This window comes from Triturus cristatus, chromosome 7 (assembly GCF_964204655.1).
Source record: "Triturus cristatus chromosome 7, aTriCri1.1, whole genome shotgun sequence".
In the NCBI taxonomy this organism is placed as follows: Eukaryota; Metazoa; Chordata; class Amphibia; order Caudata; family Salamandridae; genus Triturus; species Triturus cristatus.
This window is the reverse complement of record NC_140590.1, coordinates 1,842,528,075-1,842,547,106: the sequence shown is the minus strand read 5'-3', so window position 1 is coordinate 1,842,547,106 and position 19,032 is coordinate 1,842,528,075. Positions and strand designations below refer to the sequence as shown.

The 19,032-nt window shown below is 43.0% G+C and overlaps 1 protein-coding gene across 9 annotated transcripts in view; it reads right to left on the bottom strand.

The window, feature by feature from the left end:
• Positions 1 to 1,491: 1,491 nt before the first annotated feature.
• LOC146813399 (zinc finger protein 783-like) overlaps positions 1,492 to 19,032 on the bottom strand; it is a 30,583-nt gene continuing 13,042 nt past the window's right edge. For 3 of the 9 annotated variants that reach the window (XM_085620183.1, XM_085620179.1, XM_085620184.1), the window contains 2 exons: positions 16,431 to 16,526; positions 8,440 to 9,254 (listed from right to left, as the gene is read on the bottom strand). In XM_085620183.1, the coding sequence (XP_085476309.1) occupies positions 8,539 to 9,254; positions 16,431 to 16,526 (812 nt within the window). In that variant the 3' untranslated portion in view covers positions 8,440 to 8,538. Of the gene's footprint in view, positions 1,951 to 2,769; positions 2,946 to 2,999; positions 3,047 to 6,305; positions 9,255 to 16,430; positions 16,527 to 19,032 lie in introns of those variants that run through there. The other 6 variants (XM_085620177.1, XM_085620182.1, XM_085620178.1 and 3 more) reach the window with 4 other exon arrangements.

Sequence of the window (19,032 nt, the reverse complement as noted above, 5' to 3'; positions counted from 1 at the left end):
TTTAAATCTGCCCATGATATGTTAGCTGAGTGGCCGAGTAATCCCATTTAAGTTGTTGATTTCCCCCTTCTTATTTCCTTTTTTTCTTTTGATTTGATGATTTTTTTCTTTGTGTCAATCGTAAATCCTCCATTGAGATGCTGCTATTTGAATCTGAAGTATCATCGTTACTTGCGGAGGCGTTTCTTTGATTAAATGAGTCCGAACCATTGGTTAATGAAAAAGAACCTTTCCCCATGTACCTTGAGAGAAGGACTCCCGCTTGTTGCCAGCTGATGCTGAAGGGGCCAGATCTAATAGGCATGATCAGTTTCATATAACCGGTGTCAAATTCCCCCCCCACCTTCTCACCTCCCTCTGCTCCCTGAGCTGGAGGACCGCTGGATATTCCTTCAGTAGTACCTGGATCAGTAAGTTCATTCAGGGCTATCCTAGATGAACAAAGCTTTTGGGGGGGGGGAGGGGGCGGCTGGAGGAGGAAGAAGCTGAAGGCTAGAGCTAGTGCAGCTATAATTATTCCCTGCTCTTACACTCTTACACTTACTTCTGTCATGGGATGCATGATACCACTATCATCACCAATCTTTGAGATGCCATTTTGGAGGTACATTACAAGAGGAGTAAACAAGGATGCTATAGATGGTTGTGTGGACCCATCTCCGACTGCACTGCATTAGACAATGTATTCAGAGTAGTTTTCTTCCCTCCAGTCTCCCAGTTAGGTTTACAGGGACCCTCACGTTGCTTGGGTTCCTTGGCTGACTCAGATGTTAATGTTGGCCGAGGCAGCCATAACACCGTTGACAAGCAGTTCTGCGGCACCCGTTTTCACTGACTTCCATCCCCAGCCCATCATCATCTCAGTGGAGCAGAATCTCTTGCTCCGTAGCGCCGTGATCTGAGACCCGCGGTAGAGTGCGGCAACCACACAACAAAAGCAACGATCTGGCGGGACAGCCTGGAGTATTTGGACCATAGGAGCCAGGCAGCACAGCATAGACCGGGCAATCGAGGTCTGTAAGGTCTAGTCATGGGTGGAGCGGCGAGTGATGCGGCCAGTTAGTCAGGCGGCATCTTTGCTCCTGTAAAAATAAATCTGCAAATTTTGTGTGATTCAGTGGGAGTCCCACAGAATTGAGGCAAAATATAAAAAAAATGGTGGCTGCCATTTCTTTTTTAAATACATGGGGAGCCCCATCCTCCGGTACCAGGTTTATTTAAGGCAGTAGTTCCCAAACTGTGAGCCACGGCACCCCGGTGTACCACAAAAAGTAGCCAGGGTCACTATTGCTAAGCTGAGTCCCTTATGAATTACACCGACCTGCACTTAGAGTGCAGGCCAGGTGTGCTGAATCTGGCGCCCACTAGGCGGTGCATTTGCTGCATCATCATAATGATTAAAACCTAATTCGTGAAAAGCCTTTACTTGTCCTGGAGGCTCTCAAAAACAGTTATGCCCATCCAAACAAAGTATAATGTCCAGCCGTATTTATAACTCCATGAAAAAAAGTTTATTTTTGGGTGTTTGAAGACACTCAAAAGTGTTTTTAACATAAAAGATCTGCAGTTTTAACTGTGGGAGTTCAGAACTTCTGCCTGTATTTTTATTATGTAATATAGTGTTTGGCTATAAAAACAAGACAACATTGTGAAACCGGTCGTAATCCACTTGTGATGTCTCCGCTGTCGGCTTGCCTGCTTACAGGGGCAGGAAAGACTGCACTGCGGTATGCACTGTTCGAATTTGTTAAAGAGCCTTCTGTTAATGTGCAGCACTATGTATTCCACTTGGCTCTTCTCTGGACTACTTGGCTCTTCTCTGGACTACTTGGCTCTTCTCTGGACTCTGATTTACTACGCTACTTCCCCTTCTTGCTCCTCTCCTCTTCTTTGGAGGTTCAGGTTCTAGCGCCGGGACACCCCTTCGGGGGTAGCTGTGCGCTCTACAAACTACATAAAATAAATAAATAAAATAAATAGGTCAAGTTACAACTTGTTTGTAATAGGATTATCATTATGAGACCTTCAGGGCAGTGAAGAAAGCCTTAATTGTGACTCACTCTACAATCAATGTACTCTTGTTTAAGCAAAATTGCAACTTTATTATGACTGAAATACTTTTTAAATGAAAAACAGCTGGCTGCGGAGGGTGGCTTATTCTTTTCAGCTGTCCATCAAGGCCAAATAAAACAAATATCACAGAAACAAATGAATATTGATGGGTATACCAAACCAACCAACCAACTCAAATATTATACAGTATCAACATAATAGAACTTTATAACAACATTTAAGGGACAAAAACACCATATTATAAACCGATACAAAAATAATTTTATTCAAACAAGTCCTTATAAATACATAATTCACCTTCACACGTCAGTCATATCTGCATTCATTCTGAAGTCATTCTACACTATAAAAACAGGTGCAAAAGACAGGCACAAAGACGAGACAAAAACAGTTCTAATCCGTTAATAGATGTTTTGTCTTTTATAAAGATCAATGAATATTGGTCTGATATAATCAAAGAACCGTGAAACAATTGAATAACAATTGGTGGCTATAACATAGATGTAGTTCTCTACGTGCATTTCGGCCAAATCCATGCCTTCATTATGAAAAAGCCACAAAAACGTATTGCGTAGTACTTGAAAATACCCTCCAAAAAAAGGATGAATGAACAGAAGGTCTAGTTATGATACATTTGGGATTACTTGCAAAAAAAGACAGGATGTCTAGGCCTTGATGAATTTTGTAGTTGACCAAAAAACTCTTCAAACGGGGGACTGCTCCTAAAGCCCCGTATTCATTGGTGCCAATTGGTAATGCGCAGTGTAATTGACGGTAGCTATTAACATGCGTCCAAACATCCGTGGATAGACAATCAGAGGCGTAGCAAGGTCAGGTGGTACCCGGTGCGGAAACGTTCTTGTCACTCCCAGCTTAACATACAAATACAAACAATTAGCATGCATCATAAAGTTTACATTACTTACCAAAATCAATATCATAGAGAAGAGGATGATCACAATGAATCAATTAACTAAAAAATGGAATAAAAATAAATTAACCACAGCACTTATAAGCTTCAGTAATAATGCATAACTAACTCAACAGAATGACGTGGGGTGACGGACCGGCACGGCAGCGGATAGGATTGGTTGCGGGTTGAGTGATGATAAGTCACCGGTTGTTTACATCTGTACAAACTGCAGAGACAGACTTCGACGGAAATAAACACCCCCTGCCCTTCCTTATCCTTACGCTCTCCATACGTCGAGTTCAGCCGCATTTCGTTGCGTTTGTTGACTTAACTAAAAAGTTTCAATACATATTATGTTGACTTTTTGAGGTTAATTGTCAGACGAAGTTATTAAACTCATTGTAAATAATATGTTTTTTTCCCCAAAAAGTTTCATGAGCCCCCCCCAATTTTTTTTTATTTTAAAAACACATATTTTTGCCATTTTGTCACCCCCTCAGTGATGACACCCAGGGCGGCCTTCACCCACCTTCCTACGCCATTGTAGACAATTAGTAATGCTGTGAATAAAATGCAACGAGATGTCTCGCTATAAGGCGGGCAGCAGCCAGACACCGTCTAAGCCATGAAGACTATCTATACCAAACTACAGAACATACAGTATGCAAACCCTTAGAAGTGAAACCTTTTCATGCACTTTTATTAAGTCACGTCATAAGGTTCATAAGATAAGTCAATAATGCAATTAAGTACTTCCTTCTAAAGTTTTGAAATAAAACTAAATCGCACAGGGTTGTGCTTTATATGACTTGACACCGGAGTTTTTGAGTACTTCACAGACTCTTAGAAATTGGGAGATATTTTGCTGACTCCTTATGCAATTAGTACAAAATCATACAAAATTGATCATGCAATTTTATCTACGGTTTCACTGGTCTCGGTAATGCTGGTGTTATCTCTTTTATCTGCACCCCTAAATAGCAAAAACTGGGGACACAGAAGACACCAGAAGAAAGAAAGCATTGGAAAAGTCAATAGGTGAGGCTTTTATGTGCTAACAAAGGCAAACGGTATTTATAACATAATGTGTTTGCATGCTATTATGCTTTGTTAGCATGCATTAGCACAGTGTTCCTTAACCTTTTGACGTGTGGATTCCCACTGAATCATTATTGGAAGCCAGGGTCAGCCGGCCTAACTCTGTGATTTGAACCTCAAAACAAAAACATAAAAATGCAAAAACAAGTATAATCCAAACAGATGCTCAAATATTGAAACAATGTATTTAATTCAAAAGCAAATATAGAAAAGGTTTTCAAATTTACAATTTTGCCTTTTTATTCGTATATACTGTGTTAATGTTAATTGATTAATTTTACTAATATTTAATTTTGGAAAGCATTTGCAGGCACCTTAAATTGGCCTCACGGACCCCCAGGGTCCTCGGACCACAGGTTAAGAAAAACTCCATTAGTAAATTAAAATCAGACCTGTTGGTTTTGCCAACGCCTGCCATCCAATGCAACCCATTACCAACAGTCCCTCGAGTCAAGCCCGGGGCCTTGAGGATCCTTTCAATAATGTACAGTATTGCAAGCCGTTAACAGTAATGTAATGGGGAGCTGCAGCCACTGGCAAATTGGTCAAGGGCGCCGCAGGTCGAAAAAGTTTGAGAACCACTGTTTTAAAGGGATATTACATTCAGTCCCGGGGATGGCGTCCCCGGGGGCCAAAAGCAGCTCTGGGAGTGGAGGTTGCGCGATCACCCTCCCCGAACCATTTTTTGCCAGGGTGACCCCGTTCCCTGGGACCTAATTTAATTATTTAGGGGAAAGGGCACACACATCCCCTCCCCAAGATGTATTCAAGGTTCTCATCACCTGGGACCCAAAGTATTTAATAAGGAGAAGGGGCAGTGCCGCATTTGGGATGTCAGTGATGTCATCAATTATGTCAGAGAACATGTCATGAGTGATGCAATATTTGAGGTCATAAGCAGTGCATGGCGGAGGCGCAAGTTATAGTTAGCTCTGCTTACTAAAACTAGTGAATTTTTCAGTGAATATATGTGTGTGTCTTTACACACACCAACACATACAAAGTCATTTAAACATTTTAAGCAGACTGTAAATCAAACAATACTAGGGTCTGTGGAAGGGGTTGTGGTCTTCAGAGTGCCTTAATCACTCCAGTTCTCTTCGAAACAGCATGGCGCAGATTTACTAACATTTGACATGAGGCAGTGCAGTAACAAAAGCTGCTGCACTGCCCTGTGCCAAAAAGGGAGAAAGAAAGAAATTTGCCATATCTACTAAGATAAGGCACATTTTGTCTCTTCCCCCAGCGCTGGTACACTTTTGGCTGCCATTCGCCAATGTAAACTCCCTTGTGCATAGTAGAAGGACGAGAGTTCTCTAAAGCTCGGGTTTTTCTTTTTTACTGGAATGGGACCCATCCAGAACAAATGCTATCCTTTATGACTTTTCTAACCTTGTATGTGTGCTGTACATTGCAGCACACACCCAAAGCAGGAAAAATAAGCAGCAATTAAAACATTTCTCCGAGTTACACCTGCCTTCGAGAAGGCGTTTAGTCCTGGCACAAATGCCTGTGTACAAAGGTTAGTCAATAATGATTTGCACCACAAACCATGGGTGGTTGCATGGGGATGCCCATGTACGACCCAAATAATGCTACCTTGAGGCAAAGTAGTGCATAGCGTAACTCTGCTTTACTTTGAGGACATTCCTGGTGCAAGTCTTGATTTGCATTGAATAATAAAGCCCAAAATCATTCTTTGTGACAGGTTTGCATTCATTTTGTGACACAAACCTGGCACAAAGCTTTGGACCCACTGTTTCTGCAGTTTCACAGTTAGACTCGTATGCCCTTTGTTTCTTGATACTTTTGTGAAACCATCCATCTGCCCATCTCATATCTTTCCTCTTTGGCACCCACTTTACCCTTTTTGTGCACAAACTTCCTTGCATTTCGTTGCCCTCACGTCCCTCTCACACACAGAAATCCACCACTCAACTGTAAGCCCTGCCTTTGCTCATCTCCTTAACACAGAATCACATTGACAACTGCCACACCGGACCATTACTCTGTGTGCTCTGCAGAGGGGCCAAGGACTAGATGAAAATGTATTTTGAACCCCTTTATGACCCCTTTGAGAAATTCGTTCTGCCTTAGGCCTTAATTGCACAGCTAATAATTGTGGCCAGTTATACACATCCACAACCTGAACTCACACAGCTACATAGAGCCAGCTCTTTTCACAATACACACTATACCTGAGTAATATGATGCATGAAAAAACGGTTCAGAAACACAACTTTATGAATAAAATCAAATATTTGTAGGGAATTCAAGAGTAAGTACAACATGAAATGTAAATAGGAATAACATCGCTGTTTCCAGGCTTACAGGCTAGTGTCTGTTTTTGCTAACAACAGCGGTCATCAGGTGGTGGAGCACAAGGGTGAGTGTCACACAATTTCAGATAAGGCACCAGTAACACCAGCCACACCCCTTACTACACTACTAAATGTGCAATGTTATACATACTGGTTAAATGGAACTTAATATTATGGGTGCGGTACCCAATATGTTTCAACCGCCCCCTACCTTTGCTGCTTCTCTCTCAGGACTGTCAAGTGCTTCTTGGCAAACATATTACCTTTTATAGCTTTGCGGATCTTTTGTTTCAAACTCAGGTTACTCCCTCAAAGACGGCTTCCTCATCGGGAGTACTATCCCGAGGATGCGGAGACCGGCTGGGTAGGTGTAGACACACAGTCAACACATCTTAATTGATCGGACTGTTCCCATGAGGCACAGGGTCAGATTGATTTGCATATGGCAATGTCTTAACTGGGGTGGCGGAGTGAGCTAAAGAATGATGATGGATTAAATCCAGATCAGTTGACTGGGGGTGAGTGCTTCCAATGTTCAACACTCCGTCCATCATCCCCTTTAGTTTTGCTCGGAGTAGATTCCCACCTGCCCCCAGTGCCTTGAGACCCTCACGGGTGAGTAGCGCGCTTATAATTTCCCTGATTTATTTAACTCTTGGCATGCTTCAGTGCGGCACCTCCATGCCACCCGATGTGGCCGTAAATCTCCTTGCATTTAGGTCGGACCCTGAACAACACACACAGTAGGTAGCACCTAGGAGCATTAACTCAGTGTCGGTTTGTTCATTCACTATTGGTTTGTTGCCCTGACGAAGCGCCACAGATCCTTACAACCACACCAGGCACGAAATATGTTGACACACCTTTAAGGGAGTAACCTGAGTTAGGTTCCCCCTCTTCTGACTATAGGATACTTTCCCTATCTAGTCTCATTTTACTGACTACCAGGGTTCCTTTCAAACCCCAAGGTAGCATTCACATGTCATAGGTTTTTATCCCTGGAGGGGTGATCTCCTCATTAAAGTATAGTGCAGGATCCCAATTACAAGTTTTAACCTCTAATCATACCTCACTACTCCACATCACGGATCACTTCACTTGCACTCATCATAGGGCAGCCTCTTTAAAAGCTCTCTGCCAAAGTGACCCTTCGGGGGACCCGTAGGGCATTGCAGCGAGGAGGAGCACTGCCCTATGATGAAGCATGACATCCTCTAGGAGATGTGTGAGGACATCATGAAACAGTCCTGTAGACTGTCCCCATCCATGATCCGGGTCCAGGCATTCTCCACCTTTTGAGAGACCCTGCCCCCTTCTCTCAGGAACATTAGCCCATTTTGTTGAGTCCATCATGATTTGTCCCCAGTCTGGTATTTCCCCTATGTACCGGCACTCAATCGAAAGTGGAGGTTCCCTTGGGAAAATGCACTGCTTATTAGAAGCACCCCGCCCTAAAACTAAAAAGTATTGTGGTTAACTCTCAGCTGAACTCCTCCAAGTGACCAAAAAAGAAGGGCGAATAATCACCTGCTTCAAAGCCTGGAACCAGTTACTTTCTTATGCATAAGCACTTAAAGCAGGCAAGGCTTCAGGAGAGCAGTTAAGAATCACCCACTAGCCATGGTGTCCAAATGCTAAACCTCTAAGCCCTTGGTTTGCAATGTTGTGGATTACATGCAGTAGAATGGCTAATATCATTACACATCTTACCATCTTAAATTTTTAGTCAATTTTAGGTTTTTGTGTGTCCAGGCTAGATAATATAAATAAAGGGGGGAGCGCAACAGTATCAGACAGGCATCAGAGTGAAAAGCAATGATTAATAGTCAAACAGCAGACAAACCGCAACCATTGCCCTGGGTATGCAGCCAGGTCTTCAACTGAGTGCATGCCCCAACCCTTCACTAATAGAAACAACTTCATAAAGCCAACAAGCTTCCACTCACAGAGATTAAACACTCAATACATTCATCTGTGTTAAAGAGCCCGACAATAGCGTAATTAAGTAAGGACTAAAGGAATCATGAAAGGCAAGACTGTTCACTGTTTTATAGAACTCAAAGTATCATATTTGTATGTGGTAGTGCACAAAGAGGCCCGCTGATTTAATGATTATTTCCCACATAATTGAGGTCACATTTTTTCAAAACAGTGGGTTCGCCGATGAGTTCTCATACTAGCTGACTGACTAAACCTCTTTCCACAGTCACTACAGGTGTAAGGTTTCTCACCTGTGTGAGTTCGCTGGTGAACTGTTAGGTGTGATAAGCGACTAAAACACTTTCCACATTCATTACATTTATGTGGTTTCTCGCCAGTGTGTATTCGTTGATGTCGGATTAGGTTTGATGAGTCACTGAAGCTCCTGCCACATTCATGACAAATGTTTGGCCTCTCTCCAGTATGTGTTCGCCGATGTGTTATCAGGCTCGAAGACTGACTGAAGGCCTTTCCACAGTAATTACACACAAAAGGTTTCTCTCTGGTATGTGTTCGTTGGTGTATTAGAAAAACTGATGAATGCTTGAAATGCTTGCCACATTCAACACAGCTGTATGGTTTACTCTCTTGCTTTAAAGGCTGGTGTGTGACCGGGGATGACGAATCTTTAACACTATTCCCACTGTAGGTATCTAAGCTTCGTCTTGTGTGGGTAATTGAATTACTATCCAAATGCAGCGTCCAGCAATTTCTTTTTGTGCATTCACTGCATACATGTTTCTTCTGTTCCCAGTCAATATGATCTGCAGGCAGAACAAAATTACTACCGCATTCAGTGCAAATGGAGGTCTTCTCTTTTCGGGAAGATTCTTGTTGTCCTTTGAAGTTTGCTGATTTGCAAACACCTGCTGAAAAAATAAAAAAATAGGAACTCATAAGCTTAGTAAGCTAGATATAGCAGTGACACAAAAATGACAGAACCCATGAGAATTTCGTAGAAGATCAAAAACTGCAGAATGGCACCCGGTAATGAGACACCGAATCAATGCAACTAGAAAGCAAAAGTGAAGCAGGCATGCCACATGTAAAGCCATCAGCATTTTAACACAGAAGTCAGTTACACAGTTTATGGAAATCTTATTGTTCACAAAAAATTAAACAATAAGCAGGATCATTAAACACAACGGTTGGCAAAACATACACCTACACCCCATTCCCACTCTATGATAAATCATCAGCAGGACTGTGTTTTAGCACAGCCAGGCACACACAATGCATTTAGACCCTCAGGTATCGATACATTTCCCCACAGACACAGAATGGGGACAACCCTTTGATACACCAGGTGCATGGTGTCATAATCAATAGTACTGCCCCCATGTACCTGCTCTGCAGACCAAAAACAACACCTAGCAGACATAGTACAGTGCCTGAACCTCTACTCTTGGCAAATGCACCTCACTGTCTGTAAGAAAAGTCCAGACCATCTTTGCAGTTGCAAAACTCCCGCCAGATTTCTCTTTAATGCTTGCATTACCCTCAGTATTTTACGAAACCAGTTTGTGGGACGCCCGACCCTGAGCAGCCCTTCAAATTACAGATCCAGTATCTACCCGAGACACCCTTTGGTGCGCTCTGAAGTTTGTCCCCCTTGAACATTATGGTTTATGGCTGAATCATAAGTTGGGGGCACGCTAGATGCTTCCTGAGGTAATGCATTTAAAAGTAAGGGCTTGGGCAGATGGGAGATGTGCAGGTTTGATTGTTTTGCACGATAGGAAGCGCGCAAACGGGATAGTCATTTGTTAGAATGGCATTTGAAGATGGAGGATAGATTCGGCTAACAGAAAATGAATAGCCCATCACCTGCATCGTCCCATTTCTTTGTCTCTAGAATCTGTCAGAACTGGTCCCAACAGAGCAAGTTTAAAGATGGTGTACACAGCTGCCTGACATCATAGTAGATTCGGGCAAGACAACTAGGATGACATTTCCAGGATCCCACCCGAGGAGGAAACATGGTTGAATGAACCCTTGAACTTTAAGGCTGAAACCTGACAGGCAGTGGATTGCTAAGCAAGTACCAGGACTTGGCAAAATAAGCTGCAGCTGCCCTCCAGCTTAGTGAACACCTTCAATAACAGACCTGCTTGGATCCTGTTGCTAGTGTGGTTCCAGAAAGAGGAGCAGAGTGCAGCCTATTTTCTGTTAGCTGGGCACTAGGCTGAAGGCAGTAGCCTTGGTTTGCAACTGCTGATGTCTTGCCTGCAAGGAAGACCCCAGCCAGACCAATACGTCCTGAGATGTGTACAGCGTGCCTAAAAGTCTTGCCTTAAGAAAGGAGCTTTACAAGTAGAAATGAGCTGAGTGGCAACTCTGCCTGGTGAGCACATTCACTGTATCAACTGTTGTTCTTTTTAATGTGTGGAGAGGTCCAGCATGAGGTTAGCTTGTCCAATGGCCCCACTGCAAGGCTCTCAGTGGTCAGATATGTGCCCTTGGTGTCCTGTGGACCCATACACTGTGCCTTTGGATCAGACTCTAGTGTGCCAGAACAACTTGGGCTACATCTGAATCATGTGAAGCAGCGGACCCAAAGACTCTACAGTCCTGAACTCATAAGGAAGCCCCATTTTATGGCTCAACAATTTTTATAATCAAATATACTCTGCCAACATACCTCCTTGGGCAGGCAGAAAAGCAAAGACATAAGGAAAAAATACACCATCACAAATGAGTCTCAGATCACAAATCATTATTTAACATAAACAGCTGCTGGGCAGCTGAGACCTACTAGGGGAAGGGAGAAAGCAGAGAGGGAACAATGCAAACAAACTAAATATACAGAAAGATCCTTTGGGGTTCCCACTCACTTCCCCAATGACATGGCAAGGACAATGGATCCATGCCACCCTGCCCCTGCTGAAGTCTCTCCTCTACAACAGACACATACACCATCTACTCTTCTCTGTTCTCTCCCCAAAGTCTTTATGGGTGGATCACTATCCCTTCTCTCGCTATTCCACTTTCAAACTCACCTGCTGGGGAGTGAAAAGCTTGGTTGCGGAGGCCTCACTTAATAGAAGTCATGGCCTATTTTCCTTCCCTGAGTGACAGGAATCACATTTATGAAAATAGGAAGATATGATGCCCGGCACGCAGACCCTCAGTGAACTCACTTGCCTCACCCAGAAAACTTCCACGAAGTCATCAGATCCCAAGACCACCATCACAATGTTTCCAGCTCTTCTCCAGGACTTGGGTGCCTCTATATATCATATAGAACTTTCATATCAGGTGCGGAGCCCCATCACCATGGGCCCTGAAAAATGGTTGTAAGAGTGAACATCAAACTTTAGGTCAATACTCTCCATCTGGGTAAAGATGCCTAAGATATGCAACACTATACATTACCAGAGATATTCCAGCACCTCTAACTTGGGGCCTGTACTCAGGAAGACATGGTTTATAAGACTACTACAGTCCAAATATCTAACCCCTAGTGCCAATTGTTATGTCCATCTTGTCTTGATTCTGCTCTAGAAAATGTGTCTCTCTCAGTCAGGCCATGTCATTTCATCTCCAACACGCTGATAACCGAAGTGATGACCTCTTGTTTCTCACCGAGGTCATTGTGAAGAATGCTTATAGTCTCAAAAGTCCATAGTACCTCCTCAAGCTGTTGCGAAGACACTTGAAGGTCTTTGCGCTACAGTGTCTCTCAAGGATTAAATACTTTTGCTGCAGAAGTTGTGTGCCATTGTAACAGAATGACAGCCCACTCTAAGAGTTCTTCCAGATGGTAGAACAATGCCTCACATGCCTCTGGTGCTTAGGAGATCCTAGCCTCTATGGTCCAGAGACACCTCAGGGCATGGGAAGGAGGACAAAGCACCGAACCCTTGAAGCAGGCCAGCCCCCTACATAGGGCACCAGGAGCTGCAATTCCCTAACAAGGTGTGCCATTCTCCTCCTCAAGATTCCACCCACCTCCAATGCTGGGCCCCCAGGGCTTTTATATTAGATTCCAGGCTTGGTTATATCAGGTGCAGTCCACACCAATTCCATTCTTGTGGTGTCCCTGGGATCTTCAGCCCTAACCCACAACCCCAGAGGAGGACAGCCAACTCAGCTAATGGTGGCAGCCACACATTCTGAACCCCAGGAAGTGAATGGAGAGCCCAACAGCTGCACCAAAGCCAGAGAGGTCACAGCGCTCACTTGAATTGGGCCACGGCATCAATGATTTTAATGGGGTGGGGGGTAGGGTAGTTGGTAAGGTCAAGTGGGCAAATCAATGGTTTCTTTAGGAGAAGAAGGATCAGACCGGTCTTAAGGGCATCTGGGAATGTTCCTTGGTTTAGTGAGGCATCCGCAATGTGTATAGGGGGTGTGAAGACCTCTTCTTTGGAGATTTGATGATGGGAGAAGGAAGAGTGTCATCTTCATGGGAGTTTGCCTTGGGAGAGTGCAGGATTTTTGTTAGATTCATCTGTAAGGCTAGATTGAAGGAGGCCCACTTGGTGGTGAGATACTGGTGATCGGTCCTGGAGGTGGTAATGATGTTGATCTGATTATGTTGATTTCATGAAGAAGAGGTTGATGGCATTCCATTTGTCCACTTAAACAGGGACTGTGAGTTTGGGTAGCAAGCCTTGAAGAGAGGGTGCTGAGAGCTTTAGCTTGGTGCAATGGGTTTCCGCTGGAGCATAGCATTCAGCGCGAGTTCTCATTGAGGTCTCGTGAATGTCAAGAACAGTACCAATAACTGTGGTAGGCTGTAAGTGTTTAGAAACATGTTTTGTTCTTCTTGGATTTTTCTAGATGGATGACTTTGATGATCAAAAGGTTATTTTTCCTTTTTTCGTATGTCTTTGAAGCGGAGGTACGATATATACAATAGCGAAGAGGTTGATCCAGTCCAAGGCAATAGATGTCTATCAGTGGATATTGGACAACATTGACTTGATAAGGTCCAGTGTGTTATCTTTGGAGTAAGTTTGATTATTGAGGAGTTCTTTTACTTCCAGTATTTTAAGAAGTGTGTAGAACAATTCCTTTATTGGTTTTGTGTTGCCAGGGAGGCAAATGTCTCTGAGGAATGTGGGGAGGGTGTGTTGTTGGGAGGCAGAGGTGATGAGGTCGGAGGTTTCTTCTAGGAAGTGTTTGGTACAGGTCTGTAGATCATATTTAAGGAGGTTGTTTAGGAGCTTAAGAGGGGGAAGTGGCAGGAAAGGACCTTAAAAGGTTTATATGTAGTAGTGTTGCTAAGAATCGATGAGCACCATGTTAGGATCTTCTGTTTTCAATAGAAATGCATCCACTACAGGGAACTGTGCTTGACATCATGGTTGCAGGTTTGAATATCAGAAGGTCAACTCAATCTTTCATCCATCAGACGTTAATAAAAGGATTACCACTGAGCTAAGTAGCAATAAACATCTGTTATTTCATTGCCAAGATTCCCTTCAGAGTGAGCATGCACTTTACAAATATGTGTTATATTATGACATGTACATCTGCAAGTACCTCTCCTGTTTTGAATTTTGTTCATATTTTGGATGCTACATCCATCAGAGATTAGGACATCCAGGAAGTGTGCGGAAGAGGGTATAAAGCAGGTTTCCGTTATGCAGTGCCCCTAGGTTCTGTTGGACAATGATGTTGGCTATGTTCAGAGCATATATGACTGCAGAGTGCGGATTGATGAGCATCAGTTGAACGTGCTGCGTTGGGGTAGGTTTGTGTGTTGTAGTGAGCATGTAGAAAACCAAACAATGACGGCGGACCCTTCAAACCACACCTTCCACACAGTTCCTTTTGATTAGAGATTGGTGCACTTCATTCACAGTACCAGCCGGTACGTGATACTGCTGCTAGGCAAAAAAACATAAAAATCAAAACACGGAATGGTGCACACACAAAAATGGAAAGTCAACAGTCCTTTGCATCTTTGTAGCATTCTTTATTGAAATGTGATGTTTCACTTCAAAACAGCCAAGATAACAGGCAACACATTTTGTTCAAAAGAACTGAACTTCCTCAGGGCTTTTCTATGTAAATAAGGTAAATTCATTCTTTAATACATGGTAAACAATAAAACATAAAAAATTTGTTGGACGCGTATGTGGGAAAAGATGTATTACCAATGATGGACGCGGATTTAGGCGTCGCTATGGATGACCATCGATTTATATGATAAATATGTGGCAAACCATGTATTGAAGAAGGAATCTGCCTTATTTACATAAAAAAGGCACGAGGAAGTTCAATTCTTTCTAATGAAACGTGTTAGCTGTTTTTGTAGTGAGCATGTATATAAAGTTAGATGCATTTGATGTGTGAATGGGGTGAAAATGTTTGTGTGGTCCAGGAGAGTGCGTGTGAATGAGGTGAAATGTATTGTTTGCAAGGCACATGATGAGCTAGTTTACCTGGAGCAGGGATCCTAGCCCCAGGGCCTTCTTGGTTCAAACCGCTTTAAAAAGCTGATCCCCCTGTCTGTATCAGCCCTTAGATGGGGACGCCCTAAAAATATCGACTAAAGTAGGGGGGAGGTGGAGAGAAAGGCAGATGGAAACAAGTGATGTTGCTTCCTTCAGAGATGGATGATATGTCTGTTCTCGCAAATTCCCTGCTCCTTCACTACTTAAACTACATTTTTGAACCAACATTTTATTTTCCCCTTTATTGTCTGTACCGCAATATAGAGATTAATGCAATTGAATGGGCTTCTCAACTGGATTCCTCTCAGCAAGCAAGGGTGATAAAAGACGGTCACAAAACTGACCTCACACATCAGCCACCCTTCCCTTCCCTACACCTTTGCTGCTTGGGGTATCAAAGGAGAATAAGGGATATTAGTTCTTCTTTGCCCCAGAGATTGCTCTGATAGAGGAGCTTCCGCAGTGCTAAGCATCATTCGGCTTAAGTAAAATCCACAAAACAAGGCGATACTGCAGGAAAGGGAGCAGAAAAAGAATCAGAGTAGCATGAGACCAGCTTTGCCACCCCGCACTTTGGCCAGCAGCATATGGCGAACACTTAAACAAAGCCACTGCTTCAAATAAGTTTGGAGGCTGTGGAGAACTGGGGGGGAAGGCTGACTAAACATTTTCCTTTATTGGACCTAAAACCTGGAGACCACTGGGCTGGATGTCTAATGGTGGAAATAAAGATGGCTGGAGAGATGCCAGGGAATTTAATCATGAGGCAATACATACAGTACAAGACAAGAGTGTGGCAAGACTAAACAGAAAGGCAGAAAGACAAGAGTTGGGGGAACTCATTGTGACAGAGGAAAAGGAGGGAGGAGAGATGTGATTTAACAGATTTATACAAATATACGAGAAGAAGAATTAGGCGTGCGATGCATTATTTGACAGTCTTTCTGAAGGATCGGGAAAATGAAGTCTCATGTGTTAAGCTGGTGGGACTAGAGGTCCTATTACGAGGCATTTAAAGGTGGCGCATGCTCGTACAGGCATTTATTTAACAGCTAGTGTGCTGATATCAGTGCAAGACCCTGTGCATGATGGGTTACACTACATAGGAGACAATGAGAGTGGTTTGCAAGTGATATTATACCAGATTCCTGCTATAATGTGATGCTAACGATTGTAGTTACTAAGCAGACGTAACAGAGCTTTGTGCAAGCAGTCACTGCAGAATTACAGTCATGAAATAGCAAGTGGACAGCAGGTATGACTTATTTTACAAGTTTGTTTTATACCTCCATCATGAAACAGTGTTGTCTCCTAGCATATCTGGAAAAAATATCTTACTGCTCTACTATTCAGATGAATTACGAGAACATGCAAGTGAGTCTGAGAGAGTCTGCATGAACCTCAGGCTGTACCCAGATCCCTCTGTACTTCCAGGTATGCTCAGGAATTTGTATTCATAGGAGACAATGTTCACATTTGAATCAGAACAGCTTTCTGTTCCTTTGCATATATCTGCAGTACTCCAGTATTCTGTAAAATGTACTTCTCTGATAAAGAGGGTTGTCTATACGTTTTACTCAGAAGCTATGGATTCCCGCCTCTCCACATGCACGTCTCTAGCAAAGAAAACAACCTTACCACGGATTATGGGCTCTGGAGCTTCTATTTCCTGGAAATGTGTTTCATCCTCCTGTTTAATGCTTAAGGAATACACGGATGTAACAAATGGATCGCCTGCAAAAAATACATTTAAGAAGAGCTGAGATTAACACCGTGTTACATAGTGATTAATAAACAATGTTCATCCCAAAGATACAAACATTTCACTAAACCACAATCTAATTTGCATTTATGTAGAACTATGTGGACTGTTTCCATGACAATGCATGAGATGATTTAGATCACTTTTCATGGCAATCCCTTGCCCCAGTTTACAGATTCTGCAATGGGTGTTGGGCAGCAGCCTATGGGCAACAACAGCAAAGCTGGGTCTGATTGGGAACAGAGCCACAGCCTGAGGGAGCTGCAGTGGGAAGCTATGGAGTAAGTGGAGCAGTTGAGGCCGCAGAGGGTGAGCAGAGTAACATCAGCAGAAGGGGGTGAGCACAGTGGACACACACGTTGTGCACAGTGATGCACAGGGTGGTGGAAGTGTGCAATAGGTGGAACATCGCCCACAAGGTGATGCAAAGTGGAAAAGGTTGTTCTGGTGCATGGCACAGAAGGTCTGAGGGCACAGTAGAGCACAGTCCAGAAGAAGGTAGAACATACCCCAAAGAGGGCCAATGGAGTGTAGCCCACATGATAGCGAAGAGCAGTGGATGCCGTGTGCATAATGCAGAGGACAGAATAATTTGGCCCTTGTTAGAGAGGATGGGTAGTGGGTGTGGCATCAGTGCGGACTAGTGTGGCCTCAGGACTCTCCCGTGCAGCACCACATAGCAGCCTGTCTTTCCAAGATAGCTCAAGGTGGCAGTAGGTCAGAAGATTGTGAAGGCATCGCACAGGTCTGTGGAGGCTGGACAGAGAAGCGTAAAGTGTGAGCTAAGGAATGCAGAGTGACTGGTTGTGGGAGTGCACGCAAAAATTGAAAAAAATGTGTCAGGATTAGGGTTGTTTTTGTAGTTATTATTGTGTGTTCTTTAATGACAATACAAGGACTTTTAAAAGAACACAAAATCACAGCTTATTCCAGTAGGTCTCACCTGCGTTAAGGCTATGACTTTTCCCCATGTATATATCACATTGCGGCAAGTCTGCCAGCAAGTCTGCCAGTAAAACCAAGAAATATGGGATAACTACAGTATAACTAGAACAGACTGCTTTCAAAGGAATATTCTTGAACTCAATAAATGTTACACAATTTATTCTTATTAATTGACTATAATCTAAACATACAAAATGAAGTCTACTCGTTTTATAGTGCCTTTCTATATTCAAAGACTCATTCAGAATTAATAAACATATTTGTTGCAATCACAATGTGTTTTTCACGGCAGTGGAATTTCCCACAACCCGATACATGGATCTGTTACAGTTTGGACTTACTCTAACATGTTAATCATTTCCTACCAAAACTAAAGGGCACATTCTTACCTGGCTGCCCATCAAAAAGCTGGAACGCATACGCAAACTTACCAGTCTGTGAATGCTCACAAAAACATTTTGCAAGTTCTTTTCAACCATGGGAAGCTACCCACTTGATGAGTAGCAGTATTTCCTTCTACAGTGAGGCAAAGGTTCTTCTTGTTGAGGAACAAAAGTGCTTTGCTGCCATGCATACCCAGAAATATTTTTTGCCGTGAGGAAATTGCACTGGAGTACACAAGCAGTAATATCTATGATTTTCTTAGACTCCCATGTTTACAACTTGAAGTCTTTTTGGTACAAGGGTTCGGGCGGGAGTGGCCACAAAGATGGAGAATTTCAATCTGACCACTTCAGCTTTGTTTCATGGTGGAAAAACCAGTATTAAACACGTGCACTTCTGCTGGTTATTCCCCAACTGATGAGCTATGAAGACCTATTTACCACGTGACACACTGCCCATGGGCAAGTGCCTGCAGGGCAGCAGACTTAATGTATATTCACATTGGGGTGTAGAAATCTGCATTTGAAGGTGAGACCATTTAAAGCAATGGGGTGACCCTGTGTCCCTCAGAACCTGGGTATGAGTAATATATGAAGAAGTGGTTCTGTCGGGTAGGTGTCAATTGCTTTGTACTGGCGAAATCACTGTATTCACAACATTTGATTTTTTGTGAAGTAACTCTGGATTCTATTGAAGGTTCAACGTCCCTTCTGGAGAACCAAGACTGGACTGTTTTAACACACCACAAAGACAATTATATTTTAGACCAAAAAATGTTTTGTATTGTACATGAATTACTGAACATGGCTGTCAATGAAACAATACAGAGTAGAATAATAAAGTGATTAAGGTGAAAAAAGTGACTTAGTGGTGATATGTGAAAATTGTGCTATACATATATTATACAAATAGGTAACATTTAGGAGCAACAATATTGATGTTATATTGTCCAATGTTCATAATGCATGAATACACGACCGGTGAATGACTTTATGTTGGGGCCTGTGCATCTGCGTAGGACTAGCGTGACTGCAACGTCGACTTTTCGACCCTGGGAACTAGCGCAGATTAAAATGCGTCAAGGGCGGGTCTTCATCAGGACAAGGATAATAGAAAATTGGTTGACAGCCTGTCAAATGAATTAGGAGG